Raw genomic sequence first — 23,003 nt, forward strand, 5'->3', positions numbered from 1 at the left:
ATGGCCGTTTTCTATTATATGTTAGCATTAAACTAGCATTGTGAATCTCAAGGCACCCACCACTGTACTTTTTGTTCCTCAGCAAGTTTTTGACTGTGTGATGATGGTGGGCAGCGTCTCGAAACAAATGGGACTCTGGAAGGTGGACGATTGTGGCGAAAAGCGTGGCTTCATCTGTAAAAGGAATCTTGGTCAGTGGCACAACCACTAAATAATCATTGTTATTTTTATACTATACTGTAAAAGTTGTTTTGGGCAACTAACATGACTTTTCTCCAAAGATTCCCAGATCGCGCCGGCGGCCACCACGATGTCTTCGAAGGCCTTCAACAAGCTGGGCAACGACTCGTACAAGCTGGTGACGCAGAAGCTGCGCTGGGATGAGGCGCGCAAGCAGTGCCAGGCGAACGACGCCGAGCTGGCCAGCGTGCTCGACCCCGTGGCGCAAGCCTACATCTCGCTGCAGATTTTCAAGTTCAACGAGCCTGTGTGGATCGGCCTCAACAGCAATGTGGTAAAGGAGATGCAAGACCCGTTGACCTCTAAAATGTCTGACTAAGCAGTACTTGAGCGTGGTTTCCCCTCGACAGACTGGAGGTCGCTTCAAGTGGGTGGACAACTGGTTGCTGTCGTACACCAGATGGGGCAAAGATGAGCCAAAGAGCAACTACGGCTGCGTGTACATGGACGTGGACAAAACCTGGAAGACGGCACCGTGCAGCAACACCTACTACTCGCTTTGCAAGACCTCACCAGGTCGGGGGTGAAAAACCCTCTTCTCGGACTTTGCCTCCATCTAACAACACTGAATTTTTTTTTTTTTTTTTTGATAGATTCGGCGCCCATCGAGCCTCCTCAGCTGGCCGGAAATTGTCCAGAATCAAAGAAGCAGATAACCTGGGTCCCCTTCCGGGGTCATTGTTACACCTTCTTAAGCTCGCTCAAGGACAATTGGGCCCACGCTTCCGTGGAATGTCTGAGAATGGGTACGCTGGGATGATTTTTACCACCACCTCAGTGGGATATAAAACGTGTATGCCTGATTGGCTCTTTGTCAGGGGCATCTCTGGCAAGCATCGAGGACCCCCAGGAGAGTCTTTTCATCCAACAAAACTTGGATGTCCTGCAGGACAGTGCCAAGAGCTTTTGGATCGGCTTGTACAAAACCCACGACAGTAAGAATTGCACTCGTCTAGCTGTTTCGGATGGCGGCTAAGTCAGGGAGCTTCTTTGTCAAAAGGTCAGTGGGCGTGGATTGACAACAGTGCGGTGGACTACACCAACTGGAAGCCGGGCATGCTGGCGTCCGAGTGGACGTGCGTGGAGGTCTTCTCCGACAGCGGCAAATGGAAGACCACCAGCTGCAGCAGATACCGCTCGTACATCTGCAAAACACCCAAAGGTTTCCATTCAATATAGGCGTGCCCCAGGGCTCTGTCTGCAGCCCCTTCTCATCCTTTGCAGTTCGCTAGTCACAATTGCACATATTTGAAATGTTTATTTATATTTATATATATTTATTTATTCTTTATATTATTTTTTGCAATGTACTTAGATGTTTGGCACCAAAGCGCTAGTGAAGAGTAAATTGTGTCAAGGTTGAAAGAATACATTTAACGCTGAGATGATTTTTTTTTTCCCAGTCATCACGCCGACAGAAAAGCCCCCAGCTGTTGGTGAGTGTAGAAGTTATGCAGTAGCTAATTTTCTGGATTTAATATTCACGTTGTACATTTCTTCAAATAGCTCATGTCATAGAAAAGGTGTCCAACGGCTCCGCTGGCATCAGTGTGGTCGTGGTGCTGGTGGTTCTGGCCCTGGCGGGACTAGTGGGTTTCCTGCTCTTCCGGAAAAAGATGCCCATCTCCTCACCTTCGGGGGAGTCCAATTTCATCAACAAGTTGTACTTTAATAATCCCATCCGAGCTCTGGTGGACACCAAGAGCCTGGTTGGCAACATTGAGCAGAACGAACAATCGTAGGCGGACGCCACTGGGCGCTGATCTTTACTAATGACAAACTTGATTGTTCTATTTTAATAATTCTTGCGAGTACTGAGAATACACTAAATAACACTCCAAAAGAGGTGATTAAAAAATGTAAATAGGACTTTTCACTTTGAAGAATCAAAAGAGTTTTTTTTATTTTAAATTGTTCTTTCGAAGTGACGCAAATCAAAAGATGTTTACGGAAAATTAATTCGCCAGACTTTTCTTTGTCTTTTGCATTCCTTCACTGGCCGACGTTGTAAATAGATTCAATAAAATAAATCATAGATTGAAAATTCAAATGGTCATTATTCTCCCTCGTAAAACTGCGAATCAGAACTTTCTGCCGCTTGTTTACCTCCATTAGGAGCAACCAAACTCTCTCCATGGGAACAAATCCTCAAGAGCTTACTTCTAATAAGTCCTTTTTTTTTGTTTTTAGTAGCTGGAATTCTGCACAAACCTTTCATCACCTTATGGGCTGGTTGAAATTGGCTTTTCTTACTGTGCTCGGTCGTTTTGACCCAAAGTGGGATGATGTTCAAAAAAGTTTTTTTGTGAAGAATAAAAAAAAAACATTAGCATGGACTCAGAGATCATTAATAAAACCTTCTGACATGATTTTTAGGAGTCATGTACTAGTTCTCATTCCCAGTGACCTCGTTTTTAATGTAACTTTTTTTCTCCCCAGCCTCGAATGCCAAGCATAATTTCTCTTCTAAATACTAATTGTGCTCACCCCCCGCCGATTTCTCCCTGCCCCCGTGCTCTCTGACTGGCTGCACTAATCCTTTTGTTGTGGACCGAGAGGCCCGGTCGGCTTTGGCTGCACTGTAAGGGTTAGTTCAAGCGGAGGGTGAGCGCCAAGCGTTTGGATGGTCACTTCATCTTGGGAAGACCTCCGCAGCAACATGTGCTCCCGAGGATTTGCTGTTCCTCGTTTCCTGCTGTTGCTGATGTGTCTGCCGGGACGAGTCCGAGCGGAGTCCTACCTACAAGACGTCCTCCGAGTCTTGGATCTGCCGCTCAGTCAGGGTGAAGAGACGCGCCTCCAGAAGAACCATGTCGGCATCCTGGTCTCTGCAATTCTTCTGGCGGTGGACTGCCCAGAGAGGACGGGTGCTTCTCTAGATGTCTGTGACAAGGTAGGCCCATCTCCACCAATCAAAACAACTTGTGCTAACTCCTGAGAACATTTGTCAAGGCTGGAATGCGAGGCTTAAGTTCTTGACCTTTTTGGCTCATTCTTGCTTGAGTGGCTTTCTTTGGAGCACCCCTTGCTCTCCACACGGAGCCTCCAAGGGGCTCCTCTATGGGATTTCAGAGTTCCTTTGTGCTCTCGTTATCACCAGTGCCTGCCAGTGGACGTGGCGCTCTCCGTGCTGGAGGATGACGAGAAGCCTTACCTGACAGAGAACGACTTCCAGCGCCTCTCCACTCTTCTGCTGTACTACGTCGTGAAGCTGCCAGATCTGTGCCGGTCGTCCTCTTCGCCCGCCCGTAGCTACGACTTCTACCTGAGGGCTCTCACCGATCTCCACGCGGCAGAGGACAACGGCGTCCTGTCGTCGGGTGAACTTCAGAGCATTCTTCAGATTGTCAACCAGGACAACAAAACCTCCAGCCGGGAAGGTTCTACGACCTCCAATTTGAAGATCCAGTGTATTGACGCCGCTCATCTGCTTGAACAGACCAACGTGAAAGAAGGTGTCGCTATGGCGTCCGTTGCCAAAGTGTCTGCTGCCATCGTCAGTCACCTCCTGAGAGGTCCCTGTTTCGCTCAGAGGAACCTCCCTCCGCCGGCTTTTTTTACCAACTACATCTTTCATTCCCTTAATCGCACCAGCGAACTCCAAGTTGTAGGTGAGACCTTCTTTTTCTTTAAAGCCATTTTTGAAAATAGTTTTGGTGATAGTTTTGCTTCTTCTGGAAGATTTGGAAGTACTTCTTCACCAGCTTGGTGTTGGCGGAGAAGGAAAGAAGCCACACGCTCACGACAGGAAGAGGCGAAGCTCGCGGGTCGAGTCGGCGCATTCGCTGGAGGGTTGCCAGCACCAAGCTGGCAATTGGGCGCAGGTGAACACTCGATAGATGGACGGAGAAGACGCACAGAGAGCTCATTGGGTTTTCTCGTTCTCAGGTGTGTTTTTCAGCCAATCAGCTGGTGTATATTTTTTCTCTGGACCCGCAACTGCCCATTTCGAAGGAGCACTTTGGACAAATGTGCCCGGCCATCATCCAGCAGTTGCTAGGCCACGCGTGCCATTCTGCAGAAGGCACTGCGAGAGGAGCTCAGCCCACTGCTTTTGAGAGTGAGATGTTTGACCTCCTCTTTCTCGACCTAGTTTTGTTATTTTCCATTCCTAATGATTAGAAATCCTATGTTGATTTTTTAATGGTCTCAGAGTATGGCTACAGCACGATGGCGGTGCTGCTCATCACGCTGGGATCCATGCTAGGCATCTGCCTGATCTTCTTCAACTCCTGCCAGGAGAGCTATAGCCTCATCTTGCAGCTTTTTGTGGGCCTGGCCGTGGGGACTCTCTCGGGCGATGCCCTCCTTCACCTCATCCCGCAAGTGAGCCCCTCATGGTTTTTCAGCTAGTGGTTGGTGTTCAGGGACAAGATGTACAAAAAAAAATTATTTGTAGATCCTCGGTCTGCATGGACATGACGAGGAACACCTCACAGAGCAGACGGACTATTTGTGGAAGACCGTCGGCATGGTGGCCGGCATCTACGGCTTCTTCCTCATGGGGAAGATCTTTTCCTTCCTGGTTCCTCAGCACGGACATGTAAGTTCCTGACAGCAACGCTTGGAATTCTCAAGCACGGCTTTGCTTCTCCTTGCCCTTTAGAGCCACTCTCGGGGGGGCTCCAAGGGTCCGTCCCAGAGGGGCAAGTCCATCTCCACCATCCAGCTGGTAAGGCTCATTCGGGTTGTGGTTTTATGAGCTGGCTTTCAGGACAGTTTCAATGCAAAGGTGCAGTTTAACTTTCCAGCAGGGACCAGTGGATGAAGAAGCAGAAACATCTCCAGAGCAGAGACCTTCACCAAAAAGTAAAGAAAAGAGCAATGTGGTCCACTACCGATGAAGTCCTTAACGTGGTTTCCCTAGGCTGTGACATTCCCTTGCTGGCTGTGATGGTCATTGTTGGCGACAGCTTCCACAACTTTGCCGATGGCCTGGTGGTGGGCGCCGCCTTCTCCTCCTCGCCCGAGACCGGCATGGCAACCACCGTGGCCATCTTGTGCCACGAGATCCCGCACGAGATGGGTGACAACTTGCTCCACCATTCCAAACACACTTTTTCTACTTATTGACATTTTTTTCTTGCAGGTGATTTTGCGGTGCTGCTGAGCTCCGGACTCCCCGTGAAGACGGCCGTGGTCATGAATTTTGTCAGCGCCCTGACGGCCTTCGCAGGCCTCTACATTGGACTCTTCGTCTCGGCCCAGGCTCATGTGCAGCAGTGGATCTTTGCAGTGACTGCGGGCATTTTCCTCTACCTGTCACTGGTGGAGATGGTGAGATAAATGGCCCTATGCTAGCAATAAGCTACTATGTGCTATCTGTCTGAAGTCAGCTAATAGCTGCTAATGGGACTCCACACATCTTTTATTCATCTTGTGGATTAATATTTGTGTCATCATTTTCTGTGTTCCGCTAGCTTCCTGAGATGAATCGCTTCCAGAGTGGGCGGCCATTAACTGCGTTCCTCCTGCAGAATATTGGCCTCCTGTCGGGTTGGGCCTGTCTCCTGCTGCTCGCACTCTTTGAACATGAGCTCAAATTCTAGTATTATCATAATCACAACAATAAGCGGGGATATTTTATGGCGGTGTCTCCTTTGTGAGGCTTATTGCTGCCCACCATGGGTGAGAAGAGTGTGCTATTTTTTTCATACCTAGTTTTTGTTCATTCGTCGGTGGTTATGGTAATGCAACGGCTAGCTGCTAAGCGAGCCCACAAAAAATGTGTTTTCTGAGTTTGGCCATGTTGACATTCGCAAGCGTGAGTGTGGCCACTGTAACGTCGTTTTGTCAACAGCAGGGGGCAATACAGGATAACCTGGAAGACAAGCGGATACAAAATATTACGAAGAATTTTTTTAGACTTATCTTGAATTCCGCTTTAAAGTGTGATAAAACATAATTAATTCTCCTTGCATTTTGATATAAATAAAAATGAACAACTGTTTCAGGCATTAACTTAATTTCTTTCTCTTGGAGTGTTGTCATGAAGAGGTGGTGGAAGGAAGGATGGACAGACGGAGGGACGGACGGGTACACATTGAGCATCCAGTGTGGGCAGGAAAATAGATGTGATGCCGCAGGCTGTAAAACTTCCATCGTTATCACCGGAGCTGCTGTTTCAAGCTCCTCTCGCTTCGGCCAACTTGACGACCCCGGCGGAGGAGCAGCCTCGTCAGGCTTGCTGGCAGTGATGAAAATGCCTCAAGATGGTCGAGAGCTTCACCGTGTGCGTGCTTTGTGATTTTTGTCGTTGCTACGTCTGAAAAAAAGAAAGAAACAGCGGCTGGCCCATAAATGGAGGTTGACTCGCAGCAGTCGGTGTTTCAAGTGAGTTAAATCGTTTTTTTTAGTCTTTAAAAGTTCGCAGGTGAAAATGTCAGTCTCGTGCTCAACTGCGGCGACACTTTGGCTTCGGTTTATGTTTACCCCTAGTGTCCTTTTGTGTCACGTTTACTACTTTTTCCATTGCTCTTTACTGCGTAAATCAAAGTTGTTTTGGGTCGAATGTGCTACGAGCGTATTTTTTTAATCACAGTTGAATCAAATTACTCAGGTGACAGGTGAATCGAATCTACGGCGACATTTAAGTTTGCTTTACTTCCTGGTAAAGGTCAGTTCCACTTTTACGACTTTTGTTGGTACTTCTTTTTACTGTTATAGTGTTATCAGAATTAGTTGTATGTGTATTAATAATATTTTTACTGCTGTTTTATTTGATTATTGTTAATTAAAAGCTAAGTCGAGTGCTCATTCGAGGCCTTCAGTCAGTCAGTCAGTCAAGCTAGCTGCTTAATTGTTTTATTTATGCATTTTTATTTTTAAAGAGTCTCAGCAAAGCAGCCTGCAGGAAATGTCGCTTGAAAGGTTTGAACGGGAGCACCTCCTCGGACACCACCACCAACAGCCTCGTACGTCAGGTAAGGAGTAACCATACTTTCTGCTCTTGCAAACTAACAAACTCGCTCACTCATATTGACATCTCAACTGTTGTAATTTGTGCAGTAATTCCCCCCCCCCCCCCACAAAAGTTGACTTTAATGTCCTTTGAGCCCATTTCCTATCCCTTCTCGGAAACGGCATGTTTCTGTGTAAATGTGTGCCGGTAAAAACAAACTAAGCATAAGTTCTGTGCTCTCGTGGTCATCATCATCCATCAGTCCTGACTTTGTATGTATGCTGCCCTGACAGTCTTGTGTAAACACCGCCTCCGCGTCGGCGGCGGCACTCGCATCTCCTGTTATAAAGCAGAACTGGCGAGGTATGCCTTTTACTCGTCTGAACTTTGTAGAATGTAGAGACCTGCACAGGGCGGGATGGGTGCCCTTGCTGAAATGTTTCTCCCTTTTTAGGAGGAGGCCGCATGGTCTTATTTTTTTGGCACCAAGCGCAAAAAGGCCTGTTTGCACTCAGCTTCTCTGACAACTTGTGAATGAGCCTCTTGGACCTTGTTTCTGCTCTGACGAATTTCCCGTTTGCCATCCCTGTGCATCGTAGGAAAACACCCCTCCCCCAAGACTATATTAATACGCTTTCCTAATTTAGAACTTGTCTAAGAATCAACAAACGCTTCTAGCGAAGCACAGAATAAACACTACGGAACTTTTGAAGGATTGCTTAGGCACCGGTCTAAAAATAGCTCTTGTCCTAATTGTGGTATCAAATATGGTACCGACAGAAACGATTAGCTCCAACATTGAAGTCTGTATGTTGTCTGAGGTCATTTCACACCCTACTACCTCCTGGTCGCGCTCACAAACCTGAGGCCACGGCCGGGGCAGGAAAACCCGGTTGCATTCCGCCACTGATTGCGGGCTTTTAATTTCCTCCTGATTAGCATCTTATCAGACCTGGCGACCTCTCCTGTGCTATTATGTAACCTGTACAAGAGTGGTGGATATTTATGGAGTTCCAAGACTGCCAATTTGAGTTTTTTTATTTCAATATTTATTTGTCAATTCTTACTAATTAAATCATTATTAGCATATTTGATTACTTGCTTATTCCATTTTGACACTCTTGGTCCTCCTTAGGTGGTGTTATAACGTGCAGTGATGGTCTTGTGTGTTTGTGGCGTTAGACTGCAGTCATGAGCTCGGTGTTAGACTGCCATCTAGTGGAGGAATGTGGCAATTGCAAGTGTTTGAACATGAGGTCGTTTTCTATAGCGTTTGTCCACTTGAGCGTCACAGGTGAGCTGGAACTTATCCTAGCTGACTTTGGGCACGATGCCGGGTACACCCTACTGTGAATCCCCTGAAAGACTTTTCTATAGTCCGATCTTTTTGCACCTCAGGCACTGCTGCATTTTGTGGTTTTGAAAGGGAAGCACATTGCTGCATAAAGGCTAATGCAATGCAAATGAGGACTGACTGGCAGAGCGTTCAAGTTGCGAAAGGGAAGGTGGGGGCTCAAAGTCAAGAGAAGAAAAGAGAGAAGGGGCATCTGGATGGACGCTCTCGTGTAGGACGCCAGGGGACGGCGGTCAATAAAGGACAAACCCCCCTCCTCCCTCCACAAGCCTTCGTGGCGAGCAGCAACTCGTGTGCCACAGCGAGTGAGTGGCTGGAAGCAGCCCCGCAAAAACTGTAGCACTGCAGAGGATTTTTTTTTGGGGCGGGGACAGGTCCGACCTGAGGAGCTCAAGTGGATTCTGCCGTCACAAGATGGCTACAAGACGATGATGATGACAACGACAGGCTTTCCGACTTCAAGTCCTCTCAACCCACGTCAAGGATACACCGGGGCGGACCGAGGCTGAGCGGATGCCGCCGCCCGACAGGTAGCCCCCGTCCGTCCCTCCCTTCCCCGGTCCACTTCATGCCGTGCTGCGGGCTGGGCCATCGCCGGAAAGCAGCGCTTCCATATGTAAGTTTGACGCTTCCTATTCATCACCGGGCTCGGAAATCGGCCATTCAGCTCCAGGTCTTCATTTTTGAACGTTGCTTAGTTTGTCAGCAGTTTACTCCACCTTACCCCAACACTCATTTTCATCTTTTGTGTTTACTCCTGTGCTGCAGTTAAGATACTTTTTCATTTGCTTTCGCCACTAGATGGCCTTCTATCACTTTGGCGTCATCACACAATCAAATGTTTGGACTACTCAGCGATGACAAGCCCGCGTGTGTCGAAATGAGCTCGGCCCGAATAATCTGTCTGTCGCAAACCTCACGCTGGATTATGTGACAATTTGTCTACATCTCCATCCCTCGTCCAAAAGAATATATTTCAGACTCCTGCAGTGATTGGTTTGACTCCACATTGCGCTGGAGCAACGTTCACCTCACAACTGAGTAAGCTTTAATTTAACTGATGAGTGGATTAGTGTCGGACCAGCTGTTGCCCAGCCACACTTGGCTGGTGAGCCTCGGCGTGTGGTAAGGTGTTCACGCGCTGAGTTCAGGTGCGGTGAAATTTAATATCATCAATGTCATATATTAAAAAAAAAAAAAAAACTCGGAGCAGTAATTGCGCTCCAGCTGCCGTGCCCCGCCGCTAGTTCTACGATGCTCCACTTACATGTTACATCATCAAAATGACAATTCCGCTCCAGATGGAATGTAAAGCGTGCCGTTTCCTGACAGGCTAGAGTAGACGGTCCCAGACGCTACTCATGGAAACTCTGGGAATGTAAGACATCCACCCCTCCCCCCTTCTAGTCAGAAAAAATTGTGAATGGAGGCCAGCCAGTCAAGTGGGACTTCAGAACACATTCTGTAAATATATTTTGTACCTAAACAAAACAAACTAAAATATGAATCTAGAGTTGACTTTGGTGTGAGTTTCTTCCAGAAAACTCCACCTAAGGCCGATACCTCAGTCAACGTTTTTGGAAGCCGCCTGGGGAGGAGCTTTTTGGGGCCCGGGACTTCTTTTGGCGAGCGCCGAGCATTTTTCGACTTTTCCAGAGAATGTGAAACTGTCCGGAAAGGGAGCGACTAATTGGCGACAGAGACTTAAAGGAATGTCTCGGAACTCTTGTAGCACTTTTACATCATCTTCGCAAGACGACCGGAAAGTGTGATATATACTCGGCTTGCCTTTCCACTCAAGCGCAAGCCGGAGAGGGAGCCGGGCTCTCTGAGCCTCATTTAAAACATCTGCAGATGTTCCGCGGAGCTAATTAGGGGCGGCGGCACGCGGGCGACCTCTTGACGAGGGCTGCCGGCCAATGCGGCTATAAACAATTAATTAAGAGCCGCGCTGTTAAAAGTGGATCAAGGCGCTGCGGGAAGTCTGGCGTTGAAAACCTATCGTCTAGTGTCGTTTTGGTTTCCTTCAGTTCTGGTTGTTGTGGCATCGAATGACAGCAGCCCTCTCCTTCACGGAGAAGGCTCATCCGCCTCTAAGCTGGCCCTCGGGAGCCGGGCCACGGCAAACCGCAGCACGATTGGTAGCGTGCCGGCCGGGGGCTCAGCTGGGCGGGGTTAAACCTGCCGCTGGGACCTTTCATATTCATACTCGCCGCCAATATGTAAGCACTCAGGTCGTTGCCTGCTGTCAGGAGGAGTTCACGAGATTTGTATTTTCCCGCAAGACTTGGAGATTTTTTTTTGCGGATGCCGGGCAATTCGGGGTCACCGGGAAGGCCGCCCTCTGGCCAGCAGCCCTGATCCCCGGGTTTTCGGAAGACTCGTCTGGACAGGCCCGCTCCCGTTGCCATGCTCAGACACTCCAAGAACAAAAATGTGTCGTGGGTAAGCAGAGTGTTTGCTTCGTGCGTGCGTGAACAGAACACGATGGTCGCCGCCGGTGCGTTTGCGCCCGTTTTTGATGCTCCTGTGCCAGCGAGCCTTTCCAAAGAGAGGCTTTAGAGATTTAACTATTATATAACGGAAAGCTACTACATCTCCACTTTATAAAATCTGCCGACTGCTCTGCCAACTCGCATGGCGGTCCGAGAAAGTTATCGACGACTTTTGCTTTTTAGCTTGACTCTTAAATTTGTTCGCAAGTGCAGGAATACCCGTCACAATCTTTATGTTTCCTGTTTATTTATTTATTAAAAAAAAAAAAAAGAAAAGTAATTCTGGCATGTAATTCTTTGCTAGTGCAGCTGGATCAAGGGAGATTAGAGTGAGAGTGGCTTTGCAGGGATGAAATCAGCTACTTGGGCATGGGGCACTCTACTATAAATTTTTATTTATGTATTTTTGTGTATATACTATATTTCTATTTCCAGTACCCATTCTTCATGTAAAACCTTTATTGAATGTTAATCAGCATTCGGGGTTCAACTGAAAAAAAATGTTTGCACCGGCGTGCAACGCAGCGACGGTCGTCAGTCGTCGCCAGGCAGATTATTGCGCCAGATGTTACTCTGACTCGCTCTAGTTTGTCCGGTCACGGCGTCACGTTTGCTTGTCATTATCACGAAAGCTCTCCGCAGTAGCAAAATTAAAACATGTTTTCGTCTGTAGGGTGCTGCCTCCCCCCCAAATCTTCCTCGTTGAGTGCCATTTAGTTAACCACGCAACAGATGTCATCCTTTGAAATTAAAGCTTAATGCTCAGCCAGCGGGAAAAACACTTCGCAGCGAACAATGACACCACAGCAGCTTAAACGAGAGACGGCAGGCGCGTGTCAGCCGGCAGTCGCGCTGAGGAGCCAGAGCAGCGCCGGCCGCAGGTCTTTTCGGCATAGAGGACGAGCATGTCCAAGAAACTAAAGGTAAAGCAAAAAAAAAACAAGAGCGTCTCGGGTCTGACTTTGGATTTGTTTTGCCGTCGTCACAGTCTGCTGACGTCGGCCTGCGCTTTGAATATCAATTTAGGGAGAAGCGCTGGATTGCCAAAGATAAGCTTGCGTTAGTCCGTCAACTGAATGCAAATGTCGATGATGAGCAAGTGAAATTTTGTGCTGAAGTGAAACAAACTGACCCAGCTTTGATTTGATTCTCAAATCCTTTCAATCATTTTAACCCGAATACTCAAGATCGGCGTGAAGAGGAAACAAGACAGGAAGTGTTGCTCTTTGTTCCTTTCTGTCCTTTTTTTTTTTTTTTTTTCCCCTTGGCGAGCCTTCTTGGTCTCGATGTCAGTAATTAGAGATGGTGGCGCAGCTCGAGTGACGTGGCGTGTCCCGTATCTAGGTAACCCCGGTCAGATGCTGGCTGCCGGCCCTTGCGGGCTTCATTAGTTAGGAATCAGAGTCCCGTCAGGCCCCAGGCAAGATTTTCCATCCGTGCCTTTGTTTAGATTCTAAAGATGAGTCTGATATCCGTTATAGCGTCCAACAATTGGTCAAAAGTATTCCAGGTTATTTACTAAAAAAAATTATCAGGGTAGCACGTGAAGTTGTGGCACTCTTGCCAAGTCCTCCGTGTGTTTTGACAAATGTTGAATGGCAGCCATGGCAAAGAACACACAGTTGTTGATGTTGGCCCATTTGTTTTTTTAAATCAATGGAGTCTCTTGTCCGTTGCACTTTTTCATTTCACCGCTGGTCTGACCTTGTCTCATTGTGACAAATTAATTCGTGATCCCCGTCGATGCTTTTTGGCAATGTGAAGCTGTGGACTGTTATTGTTAAGTGCGAGTGACTCGAGACTCAAAATGGCCGCTTTTGGTTTTGAGCTGCTTGCCAACAGTTACCGCTTTCGCACTTTTAGCTGGGGAACGAACGGCTTGCTCGCCGGATGCTTGGTCACATTACAGGCTGGTTGTTGCCTATCAGTTTTTTTTTCGATGTATTTTTAGTCGGCGGCTAGCGACACCAGCTCCGACTTCCTGATCACCAGTCACTCACTCGGCATGCGGCCTTTCCTCCCTCGAGGCTCAAGCTCAATTAGTCCGACCTTCATTTTGACACCACGCGTGCGGAATCACCTCATAATGTCTTTTATTTTCTGCGCTTCCCTGTGGAGACTTTAGGAAGTCACCTACGAGCGAGAAGCTCGGTCCTGTCGTTTGAAGTGCTGTTAGCAACGTTGTCTTTGTTGAAGCTAGCGTTAGCAAAGTTTCTCCTTCTAAGTCACTCTGCCCATCCAAAAATATCTAATGTCTTCAAATGATTTAAAAGTAACCAATGAATTGATAATTGAAGGCAATTTAATCAAGTGCGTAGTTTCCGATTTAAGGAGCACAACGTAGCAAGACAATGAAACTGCTGAATCGTCAAGTCTTTAGTCAGCCTGATGATGAAGGTCAAAGCTAGACGTGCTTCTCGAAAGCATTATTTAGTCTGGCGCCGACGACTCTTTGCTTTGTCACGTGCCGAGCACACGCTCCACAACATAATCCTTGCGGGGCGGGGGGGGGGGGGGGGGGTGGGGCGGCTAACCCTGATCAAACCCAATATAATCCAGGATTTAGCCTGGGCCGCCCATAAAACAACTCACTCGGGGGGAGAAGGACTTACAAATTTGGCTTTTAGTTCTAATTTCTTTTTATTATTAATGTTGAGCGAATCAAATCAAAATGACTATTCCTCTCGCTATCAGGCTAACGATATTTCCTTTGTTTTTAGTAGCAACCGTGCCCTTGTTACCCTCGAAACAAACGGAAACTTTCGGCGGCCTCTGCTTCCGATAACCGTGACCATCTCCGTGTCGTGTCGCGCAGATAATGACTTCCTGATATCTCGGGTCTCACCAACACGTGCTCCAGGCTATACAGTAAGACACACACACACAAAAAGCTAGCTTCTTTTTAGGCAAAATGGAACTCGTGTAAACTCCACACACACACGCGGGCATAAAAGAAAGCGGCTGCAGCTGCTTTCTGGAATTTTCAAGCCAGCCCTGTTGGCCAGAGATCTTCCTTGCTTACCCGTTACGTGTGTGTGCGTGTGTGTATGTGTGTGGGAGGGACAGAGGTTGGGGAGGAAAGGGGTGGGGGGGGGTTGTTTTTTGGGTCTAGTGGATGGTTGTGGCGTTCCAAAGGAGTAGACTCCCAGCGTGGGAAAGACGCTCATCCTCTCTCCGCGCCTCAAAAGTAGGCCAAAGGAGGACTGAGAAGGAACTTTTAACTCCTCTCCAGGCTCATACTTTTTTTACCGGAACCGAAAAAGGCAGAGGAATTCCTGTGCTGTGCAACAGAGATGGGCAGCCGCTGAGATTTTTTTTGTTTTTTTCCCTCCCGGCAGAAATGTTTCACTCGGCTAGCGAGGACTCGGATTTGGTGAGTTTGAGGAGAACTTTTTTTCCAGGCTTTTGCGAGGTTTTTCTTCCTTCCTCTCTTTGCAAGGGGAAGGGCTTAGACTCTGTCAGAATGGAGGTTATTGGGGCACATTTGAAGGGGCGTTATCCCACGCTTTGTTCTTGAAGATCACTTTCGCTGCTTCTTTGTAGCATGCAAAGCAACCGAATCAGCTGATCTTTGGATTGTTCCCAAGCTCTTTGTCAAGGTACGCTGTGAACTTTGTGACCTCAGCAGCCGGAAGAGAAAATATCAGCCTTTTTTTGCACACACTGGATGCAGTTTCTCATAAAAAGATGTGGCGGTGCTTTTACGGTATCTACAGTAGAACTTGTTGAACCCAAAAAGTGTGACGTCACCACCCCCCCTCACTTCAGCCAGTCCACGTGAAATGGAAGCAGAGGCAAAACGTGTAAATGTGGAACCCGCTCCATTTGTCGGCTGTTAACGTTTGACTGGAGACGGTTAGTTCGCTACTCACTCCGTTCTCTCGGCCAGCTCTCATCAATCATCTCGCAGTCTTACACCTCGCACGCCAGAGAGCTGCCGGAATATTGATGACGCTGGCGTAAAATAGAAGTATAGCCCCCCCACCCCCACCCCATCCCCACAGGTCGGCCTCTCTCACTTAAGTGTATCCTCTTCATCAGCCATCATCCTATTATAGCGCTCGATGTCCGCCGAGGGAGCGAGCTGCTAGATAAAGAAGATCCTCGCAGTGAAGGGATTGACTGCTAATGAGAGCGATGCGTCTGTCAGGGACAGCAGCCGCCAGTCGCAGGTAATATTTATTAGCGAGCCGCGATGAAATCATAATACGCCGCTAGAAGCCCTAAAACCACTTTTTTTCTCTCTCTGTCTGGCCTTGAACATCATACATTTCAGTTAATCAATATCGCCCTGCTTTTAGCTTTTTAAAGTGACATTTGGTTTTTATCCCGAGTCCTTACGTTCTGAACAATAAAATTCAAATGGATAAAGGCTACAATTTGATATCGATTCACTTTTTGGTTAGAATCCAAATTTGGATTGCCTTGAGTTTAGCGGTAGTCGTCGTAGCATAGATGCGCCCGGTTCTCACGTCTTGCTAGCCACGATAGCTTGTCATGTGATTGACAGCCAGCAAGTCCATCAAGGTGATGGGACAATGCACTTACCTAATGCGCTGGCTCTTGGATTGCTTGGTAAACACTTTTTCCAGGCCCGTCGGTGTCACCTTGATGGCTGTGCGGCAGCACCGCCATCACTCTTTCTCGCCATGCCGCAAGACTCATTATCCTGCTATACAGAACACCCCAAAAAAATGTAAAAGAAGCTTTTCTTGGTCCACATCCAACAAAGTATTTTAAGCTGTTGTATTTATGAGATATAAATATCATTTTCTCTGCACTGAGAAGGAACCACTATCGCTGAAGGTCACTTTGTAGAAAATGCAAGCCTCTCTGACCCCCACCCCCTCCCCCCCCTCTGGAGTGGATGCATAGAAGCCAGAGAGCGCTGGGAAATCCCAGTGGGAGACAACAGAAGGCAGCGCTCATGATGGGATCAGGCTTGGATGGCAAAATGTGGACATGAAGTGAATGAGGAGATCCCATTCCAAGTGGATCAGAGCAGTGTTATTGTGTTTCTCGATGCTCATTAGTGCCGTCACTCTGGGTGTGGGAGTAGACAGGGAGGTTGACCCGGCGAAGCGGCCCCGGGCTCATTCTGTCCAAACAAGTCTTTGTCATCCCTTGCCTCATCCGGGCCACCAGTCTCTTCACCTTTACGGCCTCGGAACAGCATCTGCGTCCTGCCTTGTGGAGCTCAATCACGTACTTGACACCCACTCTGGATCAGGTTGTGGATTTCGGGCTGGTGTGCGGGTCAAACCACGCGGATACATGTTGCGTTGATTATTCGGGCTAATCGCTGCTCATTAGCGTGTTAGCTTTCAATGTACGGTGAGGACTCCTTGGGGAGTCAACACCACTCGTAAAAAATAAATAAATGAATAAATCCGTTTATTCCGCCAGCCATACCGGATGACCTCCGAACTCACGCAACCCTGCGACCGGTCCGTGGGAGCAACATGCGTCATTGGTGCAGCGGCGGAGACATTTTTAGTAACCTCTCTCAGCCAAGTCTAACTTAGTCTGCTCCTGAACAGAGACGAGAATCTTTTAATTAACGCGCTAATTATGCTCATTTGTCCCGTGTGGCTTTGCGATGGCACTTTGGAGTTTTAAATAAAGATGTCTTTGCTCCGGCTCGTGGTTCCATCTTGAAATTGAAAAGGAAGTAAATGCGCACAGAAGTGAAGCAAAACAAGTCAACACTTGGATGATGTAATTGCAGCCTCACCGCTGCAGAAAACATCGAGACCCTGTAAAAGCATGTCAGCGTGGACACGATTGTGTCATGTCACCTTTACTCGTTTCAGCAAGTGGCACACGTGCAGGAGGCGTTGTGGTGATTGCGCAACAAACAACCCAGCCAGAGCCCCGCAATGCAAGCAGATGGATGCAATGTTGGGGGGTAACTGAGGGAAAAAATGTAGGGAGTGACGGAAGAGGAGGAGGGGAAAGAGGAGGAGGAGGAGGGGTGGACGGAGACAGAGCGGCAGAATCACTGAAATAGCACAGGCGAGCTTGTGACAAATGCAGAGAGCTGGAGCTTGCGTCAGGGCGGCGGCGGCGGCACCTGCGAGACTTCATTAGCACCAAGGAGAAGAGTCAAATCGGGACGGATCAGCTGTCTGCATGTCAAGTGGCAACGGGGATGGGAGGATGCGGCGCATCGCCGCCACCTGACTCATCCCGGCGGTCGGCACCTGCTGCAGCCGTTTGAGAAGATGCGCGGGGCAGGCGGCTCCTGCGGATTCCTCATCGAGCGACGGGGCTGGAAATGAAAGCGGCATTCCCCGGCGAGGCGTTCAAAGGGAGCCGTTGATGTAGCATCAGTCTACCTGTAGCCAGTGCATCGCCGGCGTGAACTTGACCACGGCGGCGCCGGGTCCAAGAGGACTCCAAGTGTAGCGGCGTGGCCGATGAAGGCCACCTGGGTCCGCCTGCTGAAAAGAGCCAAGGGAGGTCGCGTCAAGAGCTCGGATGCCTACGTAAGCCAACATTCGTCAAGTTCTTTACCGCCGCCCGTGAGATGCGGTGACGGTGTTTCGTTATCACGCCTCATAATGTTGACCTAAGCTTTCCTGAAATATTCCTTCAAACTTTAGGGGGGGTGAGCAACAACACTGTGAAGCGGCGTCCCATTCTGAAGTTCTGAAGCACTTGGCCGAACATGAGCGGATAATTAAGCATTTTTACGCCCATACGACTTTCCTTGCATAATCCCAACGTAACGCCGACAACGGAGCGATCCGCCGTGGCGGCGCGTGTGCAACGGCTGGGCAATTCTAATGAGGGGAGCTATATTTAGTGTTGTGCTGCTGCAGTGAGATGAATGAAAAGCCCCCCCCCCCCACCCCCCGTGTGGGTGTCAAAGTTGCGTACGGGAGGAAATGAGCCACTTCCAACACTATTCCTGCCTTGTCTTGTTTTGATGTTTTTTTTTTTCTCACTCACAATCAAGGGTTCGGCCGATTCCTACACCAGCCGTCCGTCGGACTCTGATGTGTCTCTGGAGGAGGACAAGGAGGCAGTGCGCAGAGAGGCAGAGAGGCAAGCTCAGGCGCAGCTCGACAAGGCCAAGGTACGACACGCCCGAGAGATGGGTGACGACAACCTTCAGGCGGCAAACTTCACGCCCCGTTGGCCAAAACCTCCACAGCCGCAAATCATAAAGTTCAACTTTCAATTCACTCAGCAGAGTGCAGAGCGCCAAAACAAATCTCCACTTGGATCTGCGTCAATTTGCGCATCTCAATAACTACTCGCCACCTGCATGTGCCAGAATTCGCCCGTTAGCGTTAGCAAAGGTAATTAAGGAAAGTGTTGCAGGGGGAAAAAAGTATTTTTTGCTTTGACTTGCAGAATAACGAGACTGGGGACACATGACAAGCAACTGGTTCCTTAAAGTTGGTTGATTGTTTTCTAAAAAACATTTTTTATTTGCTTTCCCGTCAGACAAAACCGGTTGCGTTCGCCGTCCGCACAAACGTCAACTACAGCCCCTGTCACGAGGACGATGTCCCCGTCCCCGGCATGGCGCTTTCCTTCGAGGCCAAAGACTTCCTCCACGTCAAAGAGGTGACGACCCGATCGCAACGTGGCCTTTCTTGAAGGCGAAGCTGCCGGCCAAAAATCTCGGCGTTCCTTTGTCGTAGAAATTCAACAACGACTGGTGGATAGGCCGTCTGGTGAAGGAAGGCTGTGAGATCGGTTTCATTCCCAGTCCGGTCAAGCTGGAAAACATGCGAGTCCTCCAAGAGCTGAGAGCCAAACAGGGCAAATTCCATTCCAGGTAAGAAAAAAATCATTTTAATAAAAAAAAAAAAATCATTTTGTTTCATTTAAAATTGAATCTGATTCCGTATTGTTTCAGCAAACTGGGAGCAAACTCCTCATCAAGTTTAGGTGAAGTGGTTTCGAACTCCCGCAAGTCAACTCCTCCTTCGTCTGGTAAGTGTCACGCGTAGGCGAGCTGACATTCCATTCCCTTCCCTTCCTTTCCTTTCCATCCATAATTCTCCCCCCGCCATCGACAGCCGTTGACTTAGACGCCACAGGCTTAGACGCGGACGACAATGAGCCGCCGGTCATCCTGCGCTCCCCTCGATGCGGCGGCGCTAACACTCTCACGTCCCCATTAGCAAAAGAGAAACGAATGCCCTTTTTTAAGAAGGTAAAGCGGACGGCCGCCCTTCCCGCGTTCCTCCTCTGCCCACCCGCCCAGCGAATGCCCTCAGCTTCTCATCCTCCGCCGAGCACGGCTAGCATGCGCCTTTCTACTTCTCCGTAACTTTTTCTTTCTCTCTCCCTCTCTCTGCTCACCGCAGCCAAGCAGAAGCAGAAGTCGGTAAGTCGCGCCGGTTTACTTTCCTCTGCTCGCGTACTTGCTCCTTTCTGAATTCACAACCTTCCAATACATATTCTAAATATTACGTGACACACTTCTGCTTTGTTTTCTTTCCTTGTTCACTCCTTTCTGCCCAAAGCTTACAATGTCATTTGTATAGGAATAGTCTCATGTCATGGTCCAGAATGCCTCAGCGCTGTGAATGTTGTTGTTTTCTCTCCAAAAGACGGAACACATTCCTCCATATGATGTTGTGCCTTCCATGCGGCCCGTGGTTCTGGTTGGACCGTCGCTGAAGGGCTACGAGGTGCGTTTGAGCGGCACAAATGCGCCCACAGGACAGAAAGAGACGCTTTCAATTGGATTGTTTGTGTTTTCTGCTCACAGGTGACCGACATGATGCAAAAAGCACTGTTTGACTTTTTGAAGCACCGATTTGAGGGACGGTAGGTTCTCATCCTGCTTCCTTCCTCATCCACCCTAAAGTATCCCCCCCCCACCTCCTCTGGGGAGAAAGTAACAAGTTGGCCCGGGGAGACGCGAGTGTGGTGCTGCTTTAAATAGGCATGTCCTTAATAGGCTATAGAGGACCTCTTCTTTGAGGCTGAGCGAGAGTCTGCTTTTTCAATGCGGACTCGTCTGAGGCCCGGGACACACATTTGAGTGCACACACTCACACACAGGCAACTTTATAGGTGGCCCATGTACACTTGATATTGAACTGGGGGTGCCCTCCCCCTCGCGTTACGTCCATTAAATATACGTTATGTCATCTGTTTTGTCGTTTTGCTTGCAGAATCTCCATCACTCGCGTCACGGCCGACATCTCGCTCGCCAAGCGCTCCGTCCTGAACCATCCCAGCAAGCACGCCATCATCGAGCGCTCCAATACGCGCTCCAACTTAGGTGAGGTGGCTGTGGTTGTTGACTTGAAAAATGTCACGGCAAAACAAAACTACTAACGGTAAAAATAATGAATACAATTTTCACCACGTTAGGAAATCCTGATGTTGCTTTTGTCCAAGCGCGGCTCACACCGTCTGTTGCCGCCTTCCCCCGTCCTCGAACGCCCTTCAAATATTTTCAATTGTGCCCCTTTCAGCCGAGGTCCAGAGAGAGAGGGAGCGCATCTTTGAGCTGGCGCGGACACTGCAGCTGGTTATCCTGGACGCCGACACCATCAACCACCCGTCGCAGCTGGGAAAGACATCGCTGGCCCCCATCATCGTCTACGTCAAGATCACCTCCCCCAAGGTGAGGAGACGCTCCCGTCCGTCGCCATGGAAACTGCACCACATCTCCATGGGTTCAGCTCTTATCAAATAAAAGTTTTATTTTCTGCATACAACTTTTGGGTGATGCCTTCAGGTGCTGCAGAGACTGATCAAGTCGCGAGGCAAGTCTCAAGCCAAACACCTCAACGTCCAGATGGTGGCGGCCGACAAGCTGGCTCAGTGCCCGCCTGTAAGCCCCCCGTAACTTGTTAGTTGTTCATTGTTCTGACTTTTTTTATTAACATGCTTTTCTTTTTGGCCGCCCTCAGGAGATGTTTGACATCATCCTGGACGAGAACCAGCTGGAGGATGCGTGCGAGCACATGGCTGACTACCTGGAGGCCTATTGGAAGAGCACGCACCCAAATGGCTGTGACGCCCCGGAGCTGTCGCTGACCAAGACGCCCGCCGCCCCCTTGCCCTCCTCATCCGGCGTGCAGGTGCTGAAACGTCGCCGCGTCTCACATGCAATGGCAAATCCACAGCAAAACTTGAAATGTCATATTTTAATGAAAGCCACATACCAAATATTTGAATTAAAATATAGAACTGAAAATTCAAAAGATTTAACATATTCAAACTAAATCATAAAACTATATTGTAGTAACTACGGAACGCACGATTTCTACCAGCCAACCAAAAAGGAATATTTCGATGACATATTGATAAGATGACATTCTAAATAGGTTATTTTAGTTTTTTTTTGCAGTAGCTAGTAAATGTTATTGAAATTAATGTTAGCTCAAATTTAAAATTTTGTATCAATAAAACATGATGAAAATGAGTGAAATTAGAACATACTACCGAAATACAGCTGGAAAAAATGCAGAATTTCTCCCGACCAATCAAAAATTCACAAACAAATTGACACCAAAATGCATCAAGAATTAGGACATTATTATTGCAACATTGTTTGGCTAATCATTCCTCCTGTTCCACATCAGGGTGGCGGTGCAGAGCATCGAGCAGAAAAGGCAATAGTGGAGCGGAAAGGCTCCAGAGAGGACCACCACTACCATCATCAGAACCAGGACCAGGAGCAGGCCGACGGCGAGGAGGACGCCGCCATCGAGGAGGAGCGCCCCCCGAGGACCGAGTCGTCCAGGAGAGGAGCGCCTCATGCCCAGCACCGTTCTTCTTCCGCCAGGACTGAGAACCACAACCACCACCGACATCACCATCACCATCACCACCACCGAAGCAGGGGCTTCGCCCGGCAAGAGACGCTGGACTCTGAGAGCCCCGAGAACCGGGAGAACAAGGACGACGCTTACGTGGAGCCTCACACTCAGCTCCTCCCTCAGCACCACCACCAACAGCAGCAGCATGAGGACACCAACCAGGAAGAAATGGAGGAGAAGGAGGAGGAGGAGGAGGAGGAGGAGGAGGAGGACTTAAGGGAGCCCCAACAAGGCCACCGTGACCACCACCACAACAACCACCACCACCACCATCATCATCACCACCACCATCGCACCAAGGAACGCGAGCAGGACCACAATGAACGTAACAAGCAGCGCAGTCACCACCATCAACAACAACAAAGGCCGGTGCGGGACCACCACCACTACGAACGAGAGCCCAAAAAGAGGGGTGACGCGGGGGAATGGGCCCGAGACTCGTACATCCCCCAGTAGACCACGTTTTTACCCCCTCCCCCCTCAAGGATCCATTTCCTCCCTCCTGTTGTGCTGCTACACCTCCAAACCACGGCATCCTATTTATATCCACTTCCTTCCGGTTTTTGATTGCAGCGTTTCTATGATGGAGATACAAGTATGCAGTGGATGGAAAATCTACACACCCTTGTTTAAATGCCATGCAGAAAAATGAGACCAACGTTTTTCCCCAGCATTCATGTATGAGAGACTACTAGAACATCTGAACTTTATCCAAAGTGAAGAAGAATTCTGAACATATCCATACCAGGTGTGGACACTTGAACAAAAAACAATTCCAAATGTTCCTTCTTGTTTTTTTTTTAAACTTTCCCTTAAGTTTTTTTCCCCCTTAGGTTACATTACACAAGGTTATAAATAATTCATATTGGTCTCACCTTTTTATGATCTTGGCATTTGAACAGGGGTGTGTAGACTATATCTACGTAGACATGTATCTGCATAGATCCTAATGGATATGCATGAATGTTCACAAATATGCATATTTGATAAAAAAAAAACATGACTTTTTGTTCATGTACTGAGCTGTACTTGTTCTTCTTTACTAATTTCGACCTGCAACTACTTCACTCATGTTTTTTTTCTTTCAGACATCCTTCCGTAATTGATTGGTCGAGCGAGTCGCCATGTTTGTTTGCAGAAAATCCTTTGCTTGGTGGTTTTATAACTTTGGGAACAGTAAGTCCACCACTGTCTTTTTATCACGTGAGGAA

The 23,003-nt window shown here is 48.5% G+C and overlaps 3 protein-coding genes and 1 long non-coding RNA gene across 13 annotated transcripts in view; 3 read left to right on the forward strand and 1 right to left on the reverse strand.

Annotated features, from left to right (window-relative positions):
- mrc1a (mannose receptor, C type 1a) overlaps window positions 1-2,290 on the forward strand; it is an 8,927-nt gene extending 6,637 nt beyond the window's left edge. Inside the window, exons 22-29 of the mRNA XM_037280177.1 lie at window positions 83-191; window positions 282-514; window positions 591-756; window positions 834-986; window positions 1,059-1,175; window positions 1,241-1,402; window positions 1,644-1,676; window positions 1,747-2,290. Of these exons, the coding sequence (XP_037136072.1) occupies window positions 83-191; window positions 282-514; window positions 591-756; window positions 834-986; window positions 1,059-1,175; window positions 1,241-1,402; window positions 1,644-1,676; window positions 1,747-1,982 (1,209 nt within the window). The 3' untranslated portion in view covers window positions 1,983-2,290. The remainder of the gene's footprint in view (window positions 1-82; window positions 192-281; window positions 515-590; window positions 757-833; window positions 987-1,058; window positions 1,176-1,240; window positions 1,403-1,643; window positions 1,677-1,746) is intronic.
- LOC119139562 overlaps window positions 1-8,935 on the reverse strand; it is a 23,729-nt gene extending 14,794 nt beyond the window's left edge. Inside the window, exons 1-2 of the long non-coding RNA XR_005101369.1 lie at window positions 8,923-8,935; window positions 8,699-8,701 (exon numbers count right to left, since the gene is read on the reverse strand). This is a non-coding gene — a long non-coding RNA (uncharacterized LOC119139562). The remainder of the gene's footprint in view (window positions 1-8,698; window positions 8,702-8,922) is intronic.
- LOC119139493 (zinc transporter ZIP12-like) lies at window positions 2,826-5,872 on the forward strand. Its single transcript, XM_037280240.1, has 11 exons — window positions 2,826-3,133; window positions 3,341-3,851; window positions 3,922-4,064; window positions 4,129-4,300; window positions 4,394-4,566; window positions 4,640-4,783; window positions 4,847-4,912; window positions 4,992-5,049; window positions 5,108-5,266; window positions 5,330-5,517; window positions 5,661-5,872. The coding sequence occupies exons 1-11, from the start codon at window positions 2,864-2,866 to the stop codon at window positions 5,787-5,789; spliced, it is 2,013 nt and encodes a 670-aa protein (XP_037136135.1). The 5' UTR covers window positions 2,826-2,863; the 3' UTR covers window positions 5,790-5,872.
- cacnb2a (calcium channel, voltage-dependent, beta 2a) lies at window positions 6,445-22,810 on the forward strand. Of its 10 annotated transcripts, XM_037280219.1 has the most exons (14): window positions 6,445-6,573; window positions 7,071-7,163; window positions 17,952-18,071; window positions 18,446-18,568; window positions 18,646-18,782; window positions 18,864-18,940; window positions 19,027-19,163; window positions 19,564-19,644; window positions 19,725-19,783; window positions 20,134-20,243; window positions 20,440-20,591; window positions 20,706-20,801; window positions 20,881-21,051; window positions 21,556-22,810. In XM_037280219.1, exons 1-14 carry the CDS (start codon window positions 6,541-6,543, stop codon window positions 22,246-22,248), a joined length of 2,082 nt encoding a protein of 693 aa, XP_037136114.1. In that variant the 5' UTR covers window positions 6,445-6,540; the 3' UTR covers window positions 22,249-22,810. The 10 variants fall into 10 exon arrangements, with proteins under 10 accessions (XP_037136114.1, XP_037136119.1, XP_037136118.1 ...); XM_037280224.1 differs by lacking the exons at window positions 6,445-6,573; window positions 7,071-7,163 and adding an exon at window positions 8,882-9,111; XM_037280223.1 differs by lacking the exons at window positions 6,445-6,573; window positions 7,071-7,163; window positions 19,027-19,163 and adding exons at window positions 8,977-9,111; window positions 19,318-19,337.
- Window positions 22,811-23,003: the final 193 nt, after the last annotated feature.

This window comes from Syngnathus acus, chromosome 20 (assembly GCF_901709675.1).
Source record: "Syngnathus acus chromosome 20, fSynAcu1.2, whole genome shotgun sequence".
Taxonomy (NCBI): Eukaryota; Metazoa; Chordata; class Actinopteri; order Syngnathiformes; family Syngnathidae; genus Syngnathus; species Syngnathus acus.